At 45.6% G+C, this 20,943-nt stretch overlaps 1 protein-coding gene across 1 annotated transcript in view; it reads left to right on the top strand.

Annotated features, from left to right (window-relative positions):
- ptprjb.1 (protein tyrosine phosphatase receptor type Jb, tandem duplicate 1) overlaps positions 1 to 20,943 on the top strand; it is a 115,346-nt gene that overhangs the window by 65,233 nt on the left and 29,170 nt on the right. The window contains exons 50-52 of the mRNA XM_051690184.1: positions 3,902 to 3,976; positions 4,174 to 4,248; positions 4,530 to 4,781. Of these exons, the coding sequence (XP_051546144.1) occupies positions 3,902 to 3,976; positions 4,174 to 4,248; positions 4,530 to 4,781 (402 nt within the window). The remainder of the gene's footprint in view (positions 1 to 3,901; positions 3,977 to 4,173; positions 4,249 to 4,529; positions 4,782 to 20,943) is intronic.

Below are 20,943 nucleotides of genomic sequence, written 5' to 3'. Positions count from 1 at the left end.
ATTGCACACGGCACCCCAGCCAGAGTTCGAGGCGTCTATCATGACCACGACGTGCCTTGAGACCTGCTCTAGGGGAACAACTGCTTGTAGAAATTCCAGGTCCGACCAAGGGCTGAAAGTCTGACGGCACTGTGGTGTGATGGTCACATGCCAGGTGCCGTGGCGCTATGCCCACCTAGGGACTCGAGTCTGTAGCCAGTGCTGAAGCGGTCTCATATGCATCAACCCGAGGGGAAGAACTGCCGCCGAGGATGCCATATGCCCCAGGAGCCTCTTAAATTGTTTCACTGGCACCGCTACCTTCTGCCTGAAGGTCTTCAGGCAGGTCAGCACTGACTGAGCACGTTCAGTCATAAGACATGCCTTGAGAGTGACTGAGTCCAACTCCATAGCGAGAAAAGAGATGCTATGCACAGGGGAGAGCTTGATCTTCTCCCAGTTGACCTGAACCCCGAGTTGGTCGAGGTGCTGAAGCACAAGGTCCCTGTGTGCACACAATAGATCTCGCAGTTGAGCAAGAGGACGGAGGCACCCTCGCCCCGCACCGTAGTGGAGTGGATACCACTGAACCTGGGCGCTCGTCTGGCGAACTGGATTGCGTAACCGAGGCGAATCATCCTGATGACCCACCGCGAGGGGTTGGAGAGTGCTATCCAGGCCTCCAGCCTCCACGACAGCAGCACCAAGGGGACGACTGGACTTACCGTGCCCGGGCAGGGTGGTTCACGGCAAGGCAGAGCAGGCTCCCAACCTGGAAGACAGCCCAGGTGAAACGTGCTGCTCCTCAAACCCGCAACGGTGGCCGGTGACTGGGGTGGGCGAGCGACCCCAGAGACCAGCACTTTTACCTGTTCGCAGCTGTCTCTCGATGGAGAACGAGGGAACGGGAGGTACTTGTGTTCGCCTGACTTCCAGCACCTGGCTGTCGTGAGTACGCTGGTCCAGGGAATGAGGAAACTTCTCTTTTATTGTGGGAGGGTGCAGAGGCCCAGAGGGCACTCGGCGATGGAATACTCACCACGCACTGACCCAAGAGCGATGGTGGGGCTGGAGAGATCACCCAGGCCAGACTGGTCAGAAGTATTTGCCTCTTACCTGGGCTGTCTGTATCAGGACCGCCTCGAAGCCGTCTGGGGTTCTTGGGGGCCATTTGACAGGCCGGTGGAGCCGACTTCCCCCGGGACGATCTCTTTCTCTGAGGTCAGCATACGGACTTCGATAGTACAGGAGCCGGGGCCGGCACCACAGGGGAAAGGTTGTGGCGAGAAGCAGATGGGGCGTGGGACTTCAGAGGCTTGGAGGTGGATGAGTCGCATCGTGGCAGGATGTGCTTAATCGCCTTGGTCTTCTCTTTTCCACTGTCAAGAACTGATGGGCAAAATCCTCGACGTGTTGCCAAAAAGCCCCCCTTGGGAGATGGGTTCATTGAGAAAGCGGACTGTCACACTTCTCAGTGAAAGGAGGAGGCAAGAAGCAAGGTTTCCTGGTTCAGGTAGGCGTTTAATTGAGCACCCTGTCATCTACAGTTCCACACACTCCACAGTTTCACAAACAAATAGTTATTTAGATAGTCCCACTTCATTACATTATCTGCATAACAACAAATGACACCGTGGCCTTCCTTGTGCCAATCTCTCTCCCGTCTACTGGCGGTGTAGCTCTTTTATGCTGCTCTCCCCGTGCTCACTGAAATTAGAGACAGGTGTTAGACATAATTTAGCTCAAGTGTAAGCACCCTTACCGCTTTCTCTCTCTCCGGAGAGATGCTTGACCACGCCCCCACTGCTACATATCCCCACCGCCCGACTCAGGCCGGGGAGGCATCCGGCCTTCCTACCACTCCCCCCCATTCCTGGAAAGGAATTCAGCGACAGCCATCTGCGCTCCTGATCTGTGGACCACCTTGAATTTTAACGGCTGAAGAGACAGATACCAACGGGCGATCTGCGCGTAATATCCCAGGTTTCTGCACCAGTGTCATACTTCTCAGTGGAAGGAGGAGGCAAGAAGCAAGGTTTCCTGGTTCAGGTAGGCATTTAATTGAGCATCCTGTCGTCTACAGTTCCACACACTCCACAGTTTCTTAAACAAATAGTTATTTAGATAGTCCCACTTCATTACATTATCTGCATAACAACATATGACGCCGTGGCCTTCCTTGTGTAAATCTCTTTCCCATCTACTGGCGGTGTGGCTCTTTTATGCCACTCTCCCTGTGCTCACTGAAATTAGAGACAGGTGTTAGACATAATTTAGCTCAGTTTCTCTCTCTCTGGAGAGATGCTTGACCACGCCCCCGCTGGCACACGGACTTTCTCAGCGTCCCGCATCTCCTCAAGGTTGAGCCACAGGTGCCACTCTTGGACCACAAGAGTGGACATCGTCTGGCCAAGGGCACGCGCCATGACCTTCGTCGCACGTAAGGTGAGGTTGGTCGCGGTACGCAGTTCCTGTATCTGCCCCGGGTCGGTCCTACCCTCGTGCAGATCTTTCAGTGCCTTGGCCTGGTGTACCTGCAGGATGGCCATGGTGTGCAGGGCGGAAGCGGCCTGACCCGCGGCCTTGTAAGCCTTCATCATTAAAGAGGAAGAGAACTTACAGGCCTTGGAAGGGAGCGTGCCAGGTGGCTGCACCCTGCGGGCATAAATGCAATGCTACGGCGCGCTCTACTTGGGAAAGCTCGACATATCCCTTAGCCGCTCTGCCGTCGAGGGTAGTCAGGCAGAAAAAGGTGCCTTGCATGACTTCGTTAGCTCCTCATGCACTTCCAGGAAGAAAGTCACCGGGGCGGGATGCAGCAGTGAGTCGCGCTCTGAGCCCAGAAACCAATCATCCAGCCACAAATGTTCAGGGCAGGGTGGAGGGTTCCTCTTTAGCCTGATGTTCGCAGCCGCCCGGGCAAACACGGCAGCCATTTCAGCATCTGCCTCATCCTATGCTCTACCGCCCATGGGCGGGAGCTCAGAAGATTCGTCTGCTTCCGATAGCAGAAGCCCACCCTCCGATGCTGCGACCGAAAGCTCATCCTCGTCGCGAGCCACGAACGGCACATAAACCCGCTCTGATGCGGGCCGCCTGCATCGCTCGACAGCTCTTCTGGATAGAACGAGCATGCTGAGAGGTCCGCGGGGGCTGAGCCGGTGGCCAGCTGAGCATCAGCCCAGGACAGACCAGGTTGGGGAGCAGCCGCGGTGGCTGCTTGCTTCATAAAGAAGGAAGTGAGCCATGACCACAACATTCTCATGGGCATGTTCTCGCAACGAGAACATGACCCTTCCACGAAAGTTACCTTGGCGTGCTGGTGCCCCAAGCACTCGAGACAGATTTCATGGCTGTCTGGAGCAGAGAGATAACGGCCACATCCAGTAGTGCAAACACGGAAGGACGTCTTTAAAAAGATTCCAAGCGTGTGCCTGACCTTTTTAGAAGGAAATATGCTCTTTTGAATATACTCTTTTAGCACCCGTAGAGTCAGCCACCGAAGCACCCAGGGGAAGCACAACACTCCGTGCGAGCAGTGTAAGCGAAAGGTGAGAGGACGAACACAAGCATGCATTCAGCTCCGAAGAAAAATCTGAATGAGTGGTACACGCCATCTCCTTTTATACCCGTATGTCCGGGGCGGAGAGTGGCATGCAAATTCCACTCACCAATTCTTATTGGCCTTTTCTATTTTAAGCAAAGGTGATTGGGGCTCTCAAGATCGAACCCCTAGTGTCATTACATTGACACAACGTCGAGTGAGTGACAGACAGGCAACTGTATTTTATTCAGTTTACTGTAAATGTGGTTCATTGTTCTAATAATTTTTAAACAGAATTTCATTAAATGCTAAACAAAATCTTGTCAGCATGTCAGCAGATACTGCCTAATGCATGTGTGTGATTGTATATCATTATAGCAAAACATTTCTCAGAATCCACTATCACTACAATCACTTCTTCAACTGGGTCTCAAACATCAACTCCTCCTACAAGTGAATATTGTTATTCATAGACAATTGTGTAAACACCTCAATAAGTCAATTATATCTGTATTTTATTCAGTTTATTGTAAATGTGGTTCATTGTTCTAATAATTGTTAAACAGAATTTCATTGAATGCTAAACAAAATCTTGTAATCATGTCAGCAGATACTGCCTAATGCATGTGTATGATTGTATATCATTATAGCTCAAAATGTCTCAGAATCCACTGTCACTACAATCACTTCTTCAACTGAGTCTCAAACATCAACTCCTCCGACAAGTGAGTATTGTTATTCATAGACAATTGTGTAAACACCTCAATAAATACATTGTACCTGATTGTTTAACAGAATTTCATTGTATGCTAAATGTTTTGTGTGCATGTCAAAAACTATTTTTAGCAAATTTGTTTCTTTAAATTTCACAGGCACCACTGTCCCCACTCTAGGGTTTCGCTGATAAAATCATATCGATAGTTCATGATTCTTTTTCTCACGATATTCACAATTTTTCTTTGATTCCTACTTATTATTTGCTTATTTCTCCCCAACACAAAACCAGATGTGATCAGGAATCTTACATCGACTAACATCACAACATCTTCTGTATGTCTGACATGGGAGGAACCACTTGGAAATATATCTTTCTTTAGAGTGCAATGGACTGATGAGAAAACATTCAACTGTACAACAACGAGAAACACTTATTGCATCACTGATCTGACTCCTGGTGTCAAGTACACATTTATCATCACATCTGTTGGAGCAGATAACGTAACAGAAGGAAAACACATTGACATCTCAAAATATACAAGTATGTTTACTATTTCATGTTTTCTGATATAGACCAGTTTTTAAATGTATGGATTAATTTGATGCAAACTGTCAATTAATATCTGGAAGAAAGCAAGCCCTACTTTTAGGAACAATAAGATTTTTTTGTTTTGTTTTTGCATAGAATTTGTGACATTATTTTCATTAAATTAAGCACATTCCACCTTCATCCCCAATAGTCAGTAGCCTACTGTTATAATTAAAATCCAACTCTAATAAATTTGGCCTATAAGGTTCCAAATCTTTCCAAATCTGTTTCTGAAAATGACATTGACAAATGGAAAAAAAAAAAAAAAAAGAGTTTACGCTGCCATTACCTCTCTTTAGAAATTTTTCTAGAATCTACATGTGAGACCGGTGAGATCACATATAGACAGGTGAGATCACATATAGAGTATCTCATTCACATTTCCATTAATTTAGTAGTTTGTCTCTTGAATGAGCGTTCAGCCTTGAAGCCTTCACATAAACTTAGCTATGTGCTTTCAGATAAACTGCTCCTCATGACATTATTTAAAGGTGCTTTAAACATTACACTGAGACATCAAGTTCATTACAAGTGCATAAATAATTGGAATATTAATGAACATAAAATCGGGGGAGTCACGTGACACCATCTGCGGATTGGACGTGTGAATGGTGAGCTCTGCGCACTTTGCTAGTTTTAATACTTTTTATGACATAAACCGGTGAGATTCGATACACTCTGTACCATAACTGTTCTAGGAGGACAATATGTCAAAGAATTCAAAATCCTCGGGCTCTGGAGACATTAAAAGACACCTACGTGCTCAAGCTGACACCCCCGAGCAGGCCGCGGGCCTGGGAGTCGATTTGGTCAGAGAGGTGTGGGAAATGCGGTGAGAGATGCTGAACATGTCGGCAATGCTGACGAAGGTCGTTGCTGACTTGGAGGATCTTGCTGTGATACATTGATCGATCACCACCATGGAGGTGAAGTTTACTGATGTGGTTACAAGAGTGGGGGATGTCGAGAAACGGATCGATTACCTGGAGTCATCGGAGAGGGAATTATCTGCTAATCCGCTAGCAACCAAGGTGGATTTGGAGCGTGTCTGGGAGAAGTTGGAAGACATGGAAAACCGTAGCCGGCAAAATAACGTCCATATCATGGGAGTCCCGGAGGGAGTGGAGGGACAGGATATGGTGGAATTCCTGGATGGGCTCTTTCCGAATCTGCTCGACATAGCAGGCCATAAGCTGGAAATCGAGCGAGCTCACGGGATTCCGGCTCGGCGATCTGTGGAAGGAGACAGGCCCTGATCAATTCTGGCCAAATTTCTGAGAACATCCAATAAAGATCTTGTGTTTTTTCTAGGGGAGGTTCGGGGTTTGATTGTTGCACTAATGTTGGAATGTGGTCTTTATAATCTTGTCTTTGACACATGATCTATTTTTTCTTATTTGTCAAAGTGTCAAATGTTAATATGAGTGGAATGTCTCTCTCCACGTGGAATGTGAATTGGTTGGGGCACCCATAAAGAAGGAAGGTTATTTTTCTTCTTAAGCATAAGAAATATGATATAGTGTTTCTTCTAGAAACGCACCTTTCTCCGCAGGAAGCTCAAAATTTGGAAAGATATGGGGTGGGCATTTTTATTATAGTGCTGGCTCGAGTAAGAGCAGGGGAGTCATTATGCTGATAAGTAAACATTTACAATTCAAATGTCTCAAACAGAGTAAAGATAAATTAGGAAGTGTTATTATTGTTTTAGCAGAAATTCAGGGACAAAGTCTTATTTTGGCTGATATTTATGCACCTAACGTTGATGATCAGGGCTTTTTTATAGATCTTGAAGGGATGTTGCAAGCCTCTGGCACCCCTCATGATATAATAATGGGAGGAAACTTTAATCTTTTGATGGACTCAGTCCTCAATCATAGTGAAGCAAAAGTGTGCAAGCTCCCTAGAGCAACACTGATGCTTCACAGGATGTGTATAAATCTTGGTCTTATAGATATTTGCAGAATTTTGAACCCATCTGGGAGGGACTATACATTTTTTTCATCAGTCCATAAGATTTACTCTAGAATAGATTTTTTTTTCCCAATAGTTTTATCTGTTGTTGATTGTTCAATTGGAACATTTTAGTCTCAGATCACACCCTGGTGTGTTTAGAGGTGTTGCCACATACGGAGAAAAATAAATCATATAGTTGGCACTTTAATGTAACCCTTTTGAAAAATCCTGAATTCCAACAAATCCTGAAGAACTGGCTCCACTTTTGCTAGAAGTTTATACGGAATCATTAAAGAATGGGAAGCTTCCTCCAACAATGACTCAACCCCGGATCAGTCTGATGCTTAAAAAGGACAAAGATCCAAGCGAGTGTAAGAATTACCATCCAATTTCCCTGATCGAGCTAGATGTTAAAATATTGTCAAAAATTTTGTCTAACCAATTAAGTTATGACATCTTTTATACATATAGATCAGGTGGGGTTTATTCGGGCCATAGCTCTTCTGATAACATTAGGCATTTCATCAATATCATGTGGTCAGTGGCGAAGGATCAGACTCCGGTCGCTGCCATCTCACTTGATGCCGAAAAGGCGTTTGATATGGTAGAATGGGATTATCTTTTTAAGATTTTGGAAATATACAGGTTCGAGAATACTTTTATTGGATGGATTAAGTTACTTTATAAAACACCCGGTAGCAGCAGAACAAACAAATGGATTAATTTCAGATTATTTTACTCTGGATAGGGGCACCCGGCAGGGTTGCCCTCTTTCCCCATTATTGTTCTGTCTTGCCCTGGAACCATTAGCTGCCGTGATAAGAAAAGAGGATGATTTTCCAGGGGTGGTGATGGGAGGTGTGGTGCATAAGCTTTTGCTTTATGCAGAGGATATTTTATTATTTGTCTCTGAACCTACTAGATCTATGCCTTGCCTCCTTAGAATTATTAATTATTTTTCTAAGTTCTCAGGATACAGAGTTAATTGGTCTAAATCCGAAGCTTTAGCTCTGACAGCGTACTGCCCGGTAATGGCTTTTCAGCCGTGTGCCTTCCAGTGGCCCAAACATGGCATTAAATATTTGGGTATTTTATTCCCCAAAAAGTTTTGTGATTTAGTTAAGAGTTAATTTTGACCCTTTAATAAAAAGGTTTTGAGCGAGGTCAGCAGGTGGGCTTTATTACATTTATCTATGACTGGGAAGGTTAATGTTATTAAAATGAATTGTATTCCAAAATTCAACTACCTGCTACAATCTCTCCCTATAGATATCCCCTCTCTTATTTCAAGCAATTTGATAGCATAGCGAAGTCTTTCATTTGGAATGGTAAACCCAGATTACACTTCAATAAGTAAGGTGGGCTAGGCCTACCCAAGAATTTGTTTTATTATTATGCATTCGGTCTCAGACATTTGGCTCATTGGTTGCTTCCACCTGAGAGAGCCCCTACCTGGTTTTGAATTGAACAGGAAGTTCTTGCCCCTATTTCGCCATTGCAAAGTATGGGTGTAACGGTATGACATTTTCACGGTATGATAACCGTCACAATAATTACCATGGTATTACGGTTTCACAGTATTTAAGTGCATTGATAATATTAAAAGCAATAAATATTTCAGTTATAACCAATTCTTGAAATTTATTTAGGATTTCTTCAATTTTAATCCTTTATAATTATAGTTTATAATTGTATTTATTTATTATGTTATACATTTGCACATATACAGTGAAATTCTTTTTTTTTCCACATATCCCAGCTAAGCTGGGGTCAGAGTGTAGGGTCAGCCATGATACAGTGCCCCTGGAACAGATAGGATCAAGGGCCTTGCTCAAGGGCACAACAGTGGCATCTTGGCAGTGCTGGGGCTTGAACCCCTGACCTTCTGATCAGTAACCCAGAGCCTTAACTGCTGAGCCACCACTGCCCCCTTTATCTTTTGATCTTGAATATCAGGACAATCTCTTAAGTCGACAAGGTAAAAAAAGAAAAAAAAATCACAAACCGGTAAACATTAATAACAGTTCTTTTGACAAAATGTACAGTAGTCCGATGATTATAATTAAAAATATTAAGTTGCTGTTATTTTATGATTTATGAAATTTAATTGTAATCATTTGTAATGATTATTGCCCAAGTTAACACTTAAAATATGCATTTGCATGCATTCAGTAATTTGTTGCATTTGTGATTTAGTTCAATTCTACAATACCTACTGAAAATATATTATTCATGTGCAGTTTATTTATTGGCATTTTGTCCAATACTGACAATTTCTGCCACAGTTTCACTGTCAGTTTCTTGCATGCATATTTTCAGTGTCAATTTCCTGAACACCAAAAGCCATGCATTTTGTAAACCCTATTTAGTACTATGTTTTACAAATAAAACATTATTAGTATTATTTAACACATTGGCCTACTATTGCACTGCACTTAGGTAAAAGAACAGACAGTTGGCACATCATAAAGTTGGGTAAATTGCATTTGTGAATGCGACAGAAAGCATAAACATAAATTTTGCCTAACTAGTCATTACAAATCATGTAAAACTACATTGAATCTGGTGTTTTTATGAAATGGGCTATAATTTATTATCCTGTGTACTGTATTTCCACTTACATTTATCTCCGCAAATTCCATGGGATGGTGCTCATGGAGATGGTGCTCACGGAGATGGTGCTTAAGGTTTGAAGTGTTTCCCGCCTGAGCCGATACTTTTTTGAGACAAACTTTACAGATTGGGTAACCGTAAACATTGATGGTGCCTCGTGGGTTTTTTACATAGCCAAGTAATCCCAGACAGCAGACTTCAACTTCTGTGGCAGCGGAAATAAAGGTTCAGGCTTGGATGTCTGTATGTTGCGCTTGTGCTGCTCTCATGCTGCGCTTTGCTCGTACGGGACTTCTGTGTTCGTGATGCGCAGCATTCGCAACACCTGCATGTCACCTTTAAAATTGAGTGACAGTCAAATGCAACATGAGGAAGGCACAATTTAAAGATTTATTTTATCTAACCAAGTTTATATGATGCTGTGTAAATGTGGCAGATTCTGTCTTAATTAAACTGATTTGGATTTTAGAAAAGTTCTGAAAAAATCTGTCTTTATCTTCATGCAGTACCTTCAATGAGAAGATTTCAACGGTATGATAACCGTCCGTTTTAAAACTGAGGTATATTGTGAAACCTTGAAACCATTACATTCCTATTGCAAAGCCTTTCTATCAAACTAACCGGAGAAGTTAAGTTACACCCTGTTATCTTGCATTTGCACATTCGGACAATTCTGACATTTATTTAAATGTTGCTTCGAGCATATGGCTGAACCCCAAATTATAAGTCCCCTTTCTGCTGGACAGAGTGGATTGTGAGGGAGGTTAATACGTTCGGTGACCTGTATGAGAGTGGAGTGTTGAGGTCCTTTGAAATTGTGGTTCAAAATTTTGGGATTCCCAGGTCTCAATTCTTTAGGTATTTACCTGCTCTGTACTATTTTTGGGAGTAGCATACACCCCCCTAAAGTGCCATATACTCTGGGAGTGGTGATTACTGCTTTTGGAAAAGGTCATGAGGCATCAGTGTATTACTCCCTGGTAATTCAGAGTCTGGGGGACGGAGCATCAACTTCTCTCAAGAGATTATGGGAGAAAGATTTTAACTTGGTATTGGAGGAGGAAGTGTGGGCTAAGATTCTAAAAAACATCAAGTCTACATCTAGAGATGCAAGGGTGCGCCTTATGCAATTTAAGATTTTACATAGATTCTATTGGACCCCCTCTAGATTGTATAGGTTTGGTCTTAAAGACAGACCCACCTGCTGGCAATGCCAATCAGAAGATGGGGACACAACCCTTGTTTTTTGGTGGTGTGTTAAGATCCAAGAATTTTGGTCTAGGGTTCAGAGTTTTATGTGTGACGTATTGGGCACTTATATTTCATTTTGCCCCAGACTCTGTATTTTAGGCGATGGGGCGGTCATTAATATAAGAAATAAATGCATAAAAAATTGGGTCCTAGCCAGTGTTATGATAGGTAGACAGATGAATCTTAGGGGATGGAAGTTGGCTGGAGTGCCCTCATTTCAAGAGTGGTGCACAGAGATTCGAGGAGATGTCATGTAGAAGGCTAGACAACTTAGATTTGTTTAATAAAAAATGGGGATGCTGTTTGGCCTTTTTGGAGGACTCTCGGGGAGGGGATGTGGAGAGAGATGTGCAATTTTAAATGTGTGTGATTATATATATATATATATATATGTGTGTGTGTGTGTGTATATATATATATATATATATATATATATATATACAGGTGCATCTCAATAAATTAGAATGTCGTGGAAAAGTTCCTTTATTTCAGTAATTCAACTCAAATTGTGAAACTCGTGTATTAAATAAATTCAATGCACACAGACTGAAGTAGTTTAAGTCTTTGGTTCTTTTAATTGTGATGATTTTGGCTCACATTTAACAAAAACCCACCAATTCACTATCTCAAAAATTAGAATACATCATAAGACCAATAAAAAAAAACATTTTTAGTGAATTGTTGGCCTTCTGGAAAGTATGTTCATTTACTGTATATGTACTCAATACTTGGTAGGGGCTCCTTTTGCTTTAATTACTGCCTCAATTTGGCGTGGCATGGAGGTGATCAGTTTGTGGCACTGCCGAGGTGGTATGGAAGCCCAGGTTTCTTTGACAGTGGCCTTCAGCTCATCTGTATTTTTTGGTCTCTTGTTTCTCATTTTCCTCTTGACAATACCCCATAGATTCTCTATGGGGTTCAAGTCTGGTGAGTTTGCTGGCCAGTCAAGCACACCAACACCATGGTCATTTAACCAACTTTTGGTGCTTTTGGCAGTGTGGGCAGGTGCCAAATCCTGCTGGAAAATGAAATCAGCATCTTTAAAAAGCTGGTCAGCAGAAGGAAGCATGAAGTGCTCCAAAATTTCTTGGTAAACGGGTGCAGTGACTTTGGTTTTCAAAAAACACAATGGACCAACACCAGCAGATGACATTGCACCCCAAATCATCACAGACTGTGGAAACTTAACACTGGACTTCAAGCAACTTGGGCTATGAGCTTCTCCACCCTTCCTCCAGACTCTAGGACCTTGGTTTCCAAATGAAATACAAAACTTGCTCTCATCTGAAAAGAGGACTTTGGAACACTGGGCAACAGTCCAGTACCTTTTCTCCTTAGCCCAGGTAAGACACCTCTGACATTGTCTGTGGTTCAGGAGTGGCTTAACAAGAGGAATACGACAACTGTAGCCAAATTCCTTGACACGTCTGTGTGTGGTGGCTCTTGATGCCTTGACCCCAGCCTCAGTCCATTCCTTGTGAAGTTCACCCAAATTCTTGAATCGATTTTGCTTGACAATCCTCATAAGGCTGCGGTTCTCTCTGTTGGTTGTGCATCTTTTTCTTCCACACTTTTTCCTTCCACTCAACTTTCTGTTAACATGCTTGGATACAGCACTCTGTGAACAGCCAGCTTCTTTGGCAATGGATGTTTGTGGCTTACCCTCCTTGTGAAGGGTGTCAATTATTGTCTTCTGGACAGCTGTCAGATCAGCAGTCTTCCCCATGATTGTGTAGCCTAGTGAACCAAACTGAGAGACCATTTTGAAGGCTCAGGAAACCTTTGAAGGTGTTTTGAGTTGATTAGCTGATTGGCATGTCACCATATTCTAATTTTTTGAGATAGTGAATTGGTGGGTTTTTGTTAAATGTGAGCTAAAATCATCACAATTAAAAGAACCAAAGACTTAAACTACTTCAGTCTGTGTGCATTGAATTTATTTAATACACGAGTTTCACAATTTGAGTTGAATTACTGAAATAAATGAAGTTTTCCACGACATTCTAATTTATTGAGATGCACCTGTATATATATATATATATATATATATATATATATATATATATATATATATATATATATATATATATATATTATTATTATTATTATTTGTGTGTGTGTGTGTGTGTGTGTGTGTAATTCAACCACAGGGATATTGTTGAGGGTCAGGGTGGGGTTGGGGATTGGGAGGGGGAGGGGGAAAGGGAATAATTGGGGTTATAGTTGATTCTATGAATATATGTTTTGCTTTTCTGTTGAAGTGTGTGAATCAATAAAATGTGTGAATCTGAACAAAATGAACATAAAATCAACATGAAATGAATGAAATTTTATGAACACACAATCAATAACTTGCATAATTATTGGTCATGTGAAGGCATGATCTAATCATTTGAGTAGTGCCTTTGTCCACAAATTCAGAAACATAAATCACGTGTATTTCCATGGTGGAAAAATATGAAGGGAGTTGCATGTTTTCCCCTGTAATACTGGTAGAGCTCTCGGCCCTCCATCAATGACAGACTCAAATATGTTTCAGTTTAACAGGCATTTCTTATGGGAGTTTCTAGAAATATGGACAGGTTCCTGGGGTGTTACACAATCGTGGTCATGCAAATTTGCCATTTTACAAACACCATCCATGTGTGGTAAGAGATCAGACCAGTTATAGTATATTTGAGAAACAACGCCACAAAAATGGCCTCAACGAGAGTTTTTTTATTTTATAATATCAGGTGACTCCAATTTTTACTCCAATAAATATTTATTATAATTATTATTATTATTTATTACAATACTATTTATTCTAAATTATTTAACAATTAAAGGTATGACATTTATGAAGATAAAAATATTAAAACATTTCTGGTAGTCTAATATTATAATTGATAAAATGCATAATTATTTATGACATTAAAAATGACTGAATAATATTTGTGACATTAAAAAAACATGTGACCTACCTGACATTACCTGCCGTGAGCAAAGTTGCCTTAAAGGAATAGTTACCTATCTGTCACTCACTCAACGTTGTGTCGATGTAGTGACACTAGGGGTCACTTATGGGAGCCCGAGACACCTCTGGTCTTTGATAAAAGGCCAATGAAAATTGGCGAGTGGTATTTGCATGCCACTCCCCCGAACATACGGGTATAAAAGGAGCTGGTATGCAACCACTCATTCAGATTTTCTCTTCAGAGCTGAACGGTCATGCTCACTGAGCTGAATTCCCATGACTGTTCATTCACCTCTGCTGGATCTAATGGCGCATTTCAGCGGCTTCTCCCCCCTCTGCACTGGTGTAATGCAGAGAATGCCCCTGGGCGCTTCGGCAGAAATAAAAGAGTATATTTCTCTAAAAGAGTATATTTAAAAAAAAAGAAAAAAAAGCTATAAAATTAGAGAATAAAAAAACAAACTCAAAAAGAGCGGCACACACAGAACGTCTTTTTAAAGAAGCGTCTTTCTAAAGATGCTTTTCCGATTGTGTGTTATTCCTGGTTGCGCTCGTTATCTCTCGCCTTCTGACGGTCATGATCACACAGCCTTTCGTGTTTGGGCACTGCTCACGCAGAGACAGCGTTCATGGATGGTCATGTTCTCATTGCGAGGACATGTCCATTGCAACGTTGCGGTCGTGGCTCACCTTCGTAAGAATGCAAGCCACCCCAGAGGCTCCTCGCCTCGGTCCTCTTACCCACGGGTATGAGGCCAGCGCGGCTTGCACTGGGGGCGATTTGGGGATCCCAATGGGACCACCTCCACCGGGTATCCCCCCGCGGACCTCCCATTCCCCAGCACGCTTGTCTGCCCCGATCGGGCTTCCGGATGTGTCCGCCGGCTCATCTCACGGCGAGTTCGACCTTTTATTCGGAGCCCGCAAAAGTGATGAGCTCTCGAGCACAGCATCAGAGAGCGGGCTCATCCAGTCGGAAGCCTCAGCTGGGCTCATCCCTTCGGGTACGATTGCCCAGTCACAGGCTGACGCGGAGATGACGACATGCTTTCCCTGGCAGCCGCAAACGTCGGCTAGAGTGGAACCCTCTGCTCTTCCCTGAACCCTCGCGGCTTGGTGATTTGTTCCTGGGCTCACGGTGCCCCTCAAAGCCACGCCCGCCCCCGTTCCTTTCTTCCCAGAAGTGCATGAAGAGCTGACAATGTCGCAGGAGGCACTTTTTACTGCCCGGTCCCGATCTTTTCAGCTTCCCTGCCCTCACTACCCTCGATGGTGGGGCGGCCAAGGGCTATTCGGCAATCCCCCGGTGGATAAAGGTGCTCGCGGTGCACCTATGCCCGCAGAGCGCCGCCACCTGGCGTGGGTGCCCAAAGCCCCCGTCCAAGGCCTGTAGGTTTACATCGTCTCTGACGGCCAAGGCCTATGGTGCCACTGGACAAGCCGCCTCCGCCCTGCACGCCATGGCTCTCCTGCAAGCCCGCCTAGGCGCTAAAGGAACTGCACGAGGGTAGTTCCGCCCCGGGATTGATGCAGGAACCGTGCTTGGCGACTGACCTCGCTCTCTGAGTGACTGAGGTCACGGCGCGGTCTCTCGGGCAGACGATGTCCACATTAGTGGTCCAGGAGCGCCACCTTTGGCTCAACCTGGTCGAGATGGGTGAGGCCGACAGGACACGATTCCTTGCTGCCCCCATCTCCCAGGCTAGCCTATTCAGCGACACCGTCAAGGATTTTGCCCAGCAGTTCTTGACGGTGGAGCAGTAGACGGATGCTAGCCGGCATATCCTAACCCGGCGCGGCTCAAGATCCCGCACCCCGTCTACTCATCGCCAAGGGCGTCCCCCTGAGGTGACTGCACCGGCTCCGCCGGAGCCCGCCCCTTCGGCCCGGCCCCGGCGTGGAGCCCACTGCAGCAAGCAGACACCACCCGTCTCGCAGCCGCCCAGAACCCGTGAATGGCTTCAAAGCGCCCTCGAGACGGGCAACCCAGGGACAACGAAACCCGCTGCTCTGGAGCTGGTAAGCAGATCTCTCCATCTTTTTGTTACCTTTTGCATTTAATTGCGCTGCATGCCCAAGTGGCTGCAGTACTCAAGAGCTCAGTAAGAGTGGTTTCCTTGTTCCCTGGGTCACGTATCCGGTGTGCATGGCCGTCATCACGACCACCGTCCACCACTCTATTTGGCAGGTTTGGCGCTCCAGCGCCGTTCTCCCGCCCCTGAGCGCCCAGCTGTGGCACAAATCCGCCCCTGATGTGACAGTCTCCATGGGTCACAAGGACAGGCCTCTTCCTCCCCTGTCCCAGGCTGTTCCGGGGGTGGTCACAAGGAGCCAGGTAAGTGCTTCGATGTCCTTAGACTCAGCACGGCCAAGACGTGGTGTGGCACCTCGAGCTCCACCCCGCCGCGAGGCCCCACCTGCCGGTATGTCCGATGATGTTGTCCCTTTGGTCCCCCTTGCTGTGAGTACTGAACTAGGCTTTACACAAACTCCCATTCAAGATGCTGACGCAAAAATGCGTGCTTCCACATCTCGATCCGGTTTGCGTCCGAGAGTCAGGCATATCAGTACAAAGTCCTCCCTTTCAGCCTGTCCCTGTCTCCTCGCGTCTTTACGAAGGTCACAGAGGCTGCCCTTGCCCCATTAAGGGAGGTTGGCATTCGCATTCTCAACTGTCTCGACGACTGGCTAATCCTAGCTCATTCTCGAGATATGTTGTGCGCACACAGGGACCTGGTGCTCTCACACCTCAGCCGACTAGGGTTTCAGGTCAACTGGGAAAAGAGCAAGCTCCTCCCGGTTCAGAGTATCTCTTTTCTCGGTTTGGAGTTGGACTCAGTCTCCTTAACGGCGCGCCTTACGAACGAGTGCGCCCAGTCGGTGCTGGCCTGTTTGAAGGCGTTCAAACAGAAATCAGCGGTTCCACTGAAACTTTTTCAGAGGCTCCTGAGGCATATGGCATCCTCGGCGGTGGCCACCCCACTCGGGTTGATGCATATGAGGCCGCTTCAGCACTGGCTCCAGACTTGAGTCCCGAGTTGGGCATGGCGCCACGGGACACATCGCGTGGTCATCACGCTGGTCTGTCACTGTCTTTTCAGCCCTTGGACCGACCTCTCGTTTCTATGGGCAGGTGTTCCTCTAGAACTGGTCTCAAGGTGCGCTGTGGTCATGACAGATGCCTCCAAAACGGGCTGGGACGCTGTTTGCAATGGGCACACCTCTGGACGGGCCCGTGACTGCATTGGCACATCAACTGCCTCGAGTTGTTGGCAATTCTGCTCGCCCTGCGGAGGTTTCGGCCGTTGATCCAGGGCAAGCACGTGTTAGTTCAGAAAGACAACTCAACAGTAGCAAATGTCAACCGCCAAGGCGGTCTGCGCTCTCGTTGTATGTCACAACTCGCCCGCAGTCTCCTCCTCTGGAGTCAGCAGTACTTTAAGTCGCTGCAAGCCACTCACATCCTGGGCAACCTCAACACTACAGTGGACGCGCTGTCATGACAGTTTACCCTCAGGGGAGAGTGGAGACTCCACCCTCAGGTGGTCCAGCATTCGACAGGCACAGGTGCAACTGTTCGCCTCCCAAGAATCCTCCCCACTGCCCACTCTGGTACGCCCTGACCAAGACCCCCTCAGCATAAACACGCTGGCACACAACTGGCTCCCTGGCATGCTCAAATATGCGTTTTCCCCCAGTGAGCCTACTTGCACAGACCCTCTGCAAGGTCAGGGAGGACGAGGAGCAGGTCGTCCTGGTAGCACCCTACTGGCCGACCCAGGCGTGGTTCTCGGACCTCACGCTCCTCGCGACAGCCCCCCCAGCGAATTCCCCTGAGGAAGGATCTTCTTTCTTAGGGACGGGGCACCATATGGCACCCGCGACCAGACCTCTGGCTAGGGCCCCCTCTATGAGGCACCTGTATGCCTTTAAGTGGCGTCTGTTCGCTAAGTGTTGTTCTTCCCGTCAGGAAGACCCCCAGAGATGCGCAGTCGGATCAGTGCTTTCCTTCCTGCAGGAGAGGTTGGAAGGGAGTCTGTCCCCTTCCACCTTGAAGGTGTACGTTACCGCCATAGAAGCACACCACGACGCAGTCGACGGTAAGTCCTTAGGGAAGCACGACCTGATCATCAGGTTCCTAAGAGGCGCCAGGAGACTGAATCCCTCCAGACCGTGCCTCGTTCCCTCATCGGACCTCTCTGTAGTTCTTCTGGGTCTACAGAGAGCCCCCTTTGAGCCTTTGCAGTCAGCCGAGCTTAAGGCACTCTTCTTGAAGACTGCCCTCCTGACTGCGCTCACTTCCATCAAGAGGGTAGGTGACCTCCAAGCGTTCTCTGTCAGCAAAACGTGCCTGGAGTTCGGTCCAGGTTACTCTCACGTGATCCTGAGACCCTGACCGGGCTATGTGCCCAAGGTTCCACTACCCCTTTTAGGGACCAGGTGGTGAACCTGCAAGCGCTGCCCCAGGAGGAGGCAGACCCAGCCCTGTCGTCGCTGTGTCCGGTGCACGCTTTACGCATCTATTTGGATCGCACGCAGAGCTTTAGAATCTCTGAGCAGCTCTTTGTCTGCTTTGCTGCACAGCGGAAAGGAAGTGCTGTCTCCAAGCAGAGGATCGCCCACTGGCTCATTGACGCCATAACTATGGCACATGTCGCCCAGGACATGCTGCCCCCGGTAGGGCTACGAGCCCATTCTACAAGGGGTGTAGCTGCTCCCTGGGCTCTGGCCAGGGGTGCCTCTCTAACAGACATTTGCAGAGCAGTGGGCTGGGTAACACCCAACACCTGTGCAAGGTTCTACAACCTCTGGGTGGAACCGGTTTCGTCCCAGGTAGTGGCACGCAACACAAGCGGATAAGCCCGGGATAGCCAGCCGGGTGTATCACTTGCATATAGCGCCTTCCACCTCCTTTTGAGCTGAATATGTGCGGCATTAATTCCCAGTAGTGTTCAAAAGTTTGTTCCCTGGTTGACTTCCTCCGAGCCCTGTGGCAGTCGAGTTTTCGGAGAGATTCGCTGCTGGCCCAGTACACGTGCTAACCAAGAGCCCTGTTCTGGGGTAGGTGCTCCGCATGTGGCGGTTCCCTGTAAGGCTAACCCCATTCGATTATATATCTTTCGCTAATTCGTTTCCCTGTTGGCAAACTGCGTCTTCCTTGGGCAGAGCCCCCCTGCCCCAGTCTCCATGTTTGTAGTAACTCCTCCCCCATTGGGCAGGATCTACCTTGAAGACTCTCCACATGGTTGGAAAGACCATGTGACATATTTTTCCACTTAAATATCCCCCCCTCTCTTTGGGTGAGGTGTGGTCTCCACTGTGTCTTCCCCTTGGGAGGGACACCCCCCGACTAGATCTGGCGGCCCAGTCGGATAATCCCCCTTCTTTTTTAAGGAGTGGAAAAAAGAGAAGGGGAAAAGAGGCCTGTCTCTATCTTTTGGGTAGTCAACTTGTCCCCAAAAAGGGCCGTTCGACACTCATAAATATGTTGGGGGAGGTTAGGTGTCGACCTGGTGTGCTGGCTATGAGGCACACAGTAGTCTGCCCACCACACACCGCCAGTTCACGTAACACAGTTCAGCCAATTGTGGCGTTTCGTATAGGGACCCCTAGTGTCACTACATCGACACAACGTCAAGTGAGTGACAGATAGGGAACGTCATGGTTACTTGTGTAACCTCTGTTCCCTGATGGAGGGAACGAGACGTTGTGTCCCTCCTGCCACAACGCTGAACTACCCGCTGAAATGGCCGGACCTTATATCTGCTTCTCAGCATAAAACCTGAATGAGTGGTTGCATACCAGCTCCTTTTATACCCATATGTTTGGGGGAGTGGCATGCAAATACCACTCACCAATTTTCTTTGGCCTTTTATCAAAGACCAGAAATGTCTCGGGCTCCCAAGAGTGACCCCTAGTGTCACTACATCGACACAACGTCTCGTTCCCTCCATCAGGGAACGGAGGTTACACAAGTAACCATGACATTCTAGGCTTGCCAAGGACATGTGAGTCTTGAAATTATGTTTGCCACTGGTTGGTAACAATGACAATCTATAAATTAGTTACTACCGAGGTCTATTTGGCCAGATTATCCTGCAGTTATAAAAACTTTATAATGTTTGACCTTATCAGACTTGCAATAATTGTGTCTAATGTTAACGAACGTTGCCTAATGTAATTTATTTCAAAACATCAATGTTTCCAATAATGCTCTGATAAGGTCCTGTATCCATGTGTACACTGGTGCCTCGAACTACATTCATCCGTACAGAAGAGCAGAGCCAAAGCACGACTTACGTCATTACCATAACAATGTTCTTCCGCAAGATGCATACAGTTTTATTTTTTAACCACTAGAGGGCCAAATGTTACATAGTGTAGCTTTAAATAAAATTAATAATAAAATGTAATTTTATTTTGTTAAAGGTTAATAAATTCTGTATCAATCAATTTTATTATCAAATTTAAATGCATAATAAATCTTAAAATTATTATTATTATTTTGTTTGTGTGTGTTAGTGTATTCATAGGCACTAATTTAAAGTGAACAGTCTCAAGGTGTCTGATCAGAGCCTACAAAATGTCCTTTAATGTGTTTCACTACATTCAAACAGACTTGTAGCTATGCTCTTAATTTGGCAGCATTCTTCTATATATGTAGGTTGAGATGTGTATGTGTGTGTGGTTATAGATATAAACAGAAAAGTCAAGAATTAACATATGAGTAATAATATTAGTAGGCTACCAGAATAAACAGAAATAAACAAAGTGTGTAACTACTCTGAGTCTGTCATTAATATCTAACTCGAGCTGAAAATTATGATGAAAATAATCACACATCATAATTTTGCATCAAATAAATGTAGAAGATGATCCTCATATATTGGAGATCACATTGTTCTGTCTGAAAAGGATTCACAAATGCAAAGCACTTTCATGGACACACATTCACAGTCTCGAGGCACAACACCAATAGAAAAAGGCTTGGCATTTTTGTGCATTTGTGGATTGTGTTGAGACCAGAGAAAACAGAATACTTGTGCATTCTGTTTTGTGTATTTGTGATTTTAGTGCATGTGTGGATCTGTTGCATGCATTTGTGGGTGCTCTGTTTGTGTGTATCTGTTTCATGCATTTGTGTATCACTCTGTGTGTGTCTGTGTGTGTTTGTCTGTTTGTGATTGTATGGATCTGTTGCTTCCATTTGTGAATATAGCTTGTATGTGGATCTGTTGCATGTATTTTGTGGATCACTGTGTGCGTGTGGACCTGTTATGTGCTTTTGTGGATTGCTGTGTGTGTGTGTGGATCTGTTGTGTGCATTTGTGGATTGCTGTA

This window comes from Myxocyprinus asiaticus, chromosome 46 (genome assembly GCF_019703515.2).
Source record: "Myxocyprinus asiaticus isolate MX2 ecotype Aquarium Trade chromosome 46, UBuf_Myxa_2, whole genome shotgun sequence".
NCBI lineage: Eukaryota > Metazoa > Chordata > Actinopteri > Cypriniformes > Catostomidae > Myxocyprinus > Myxocyprinus asiaticus.
This window is presented reverse-complemented; position numbering and strand designations above follow the sequence as displayed.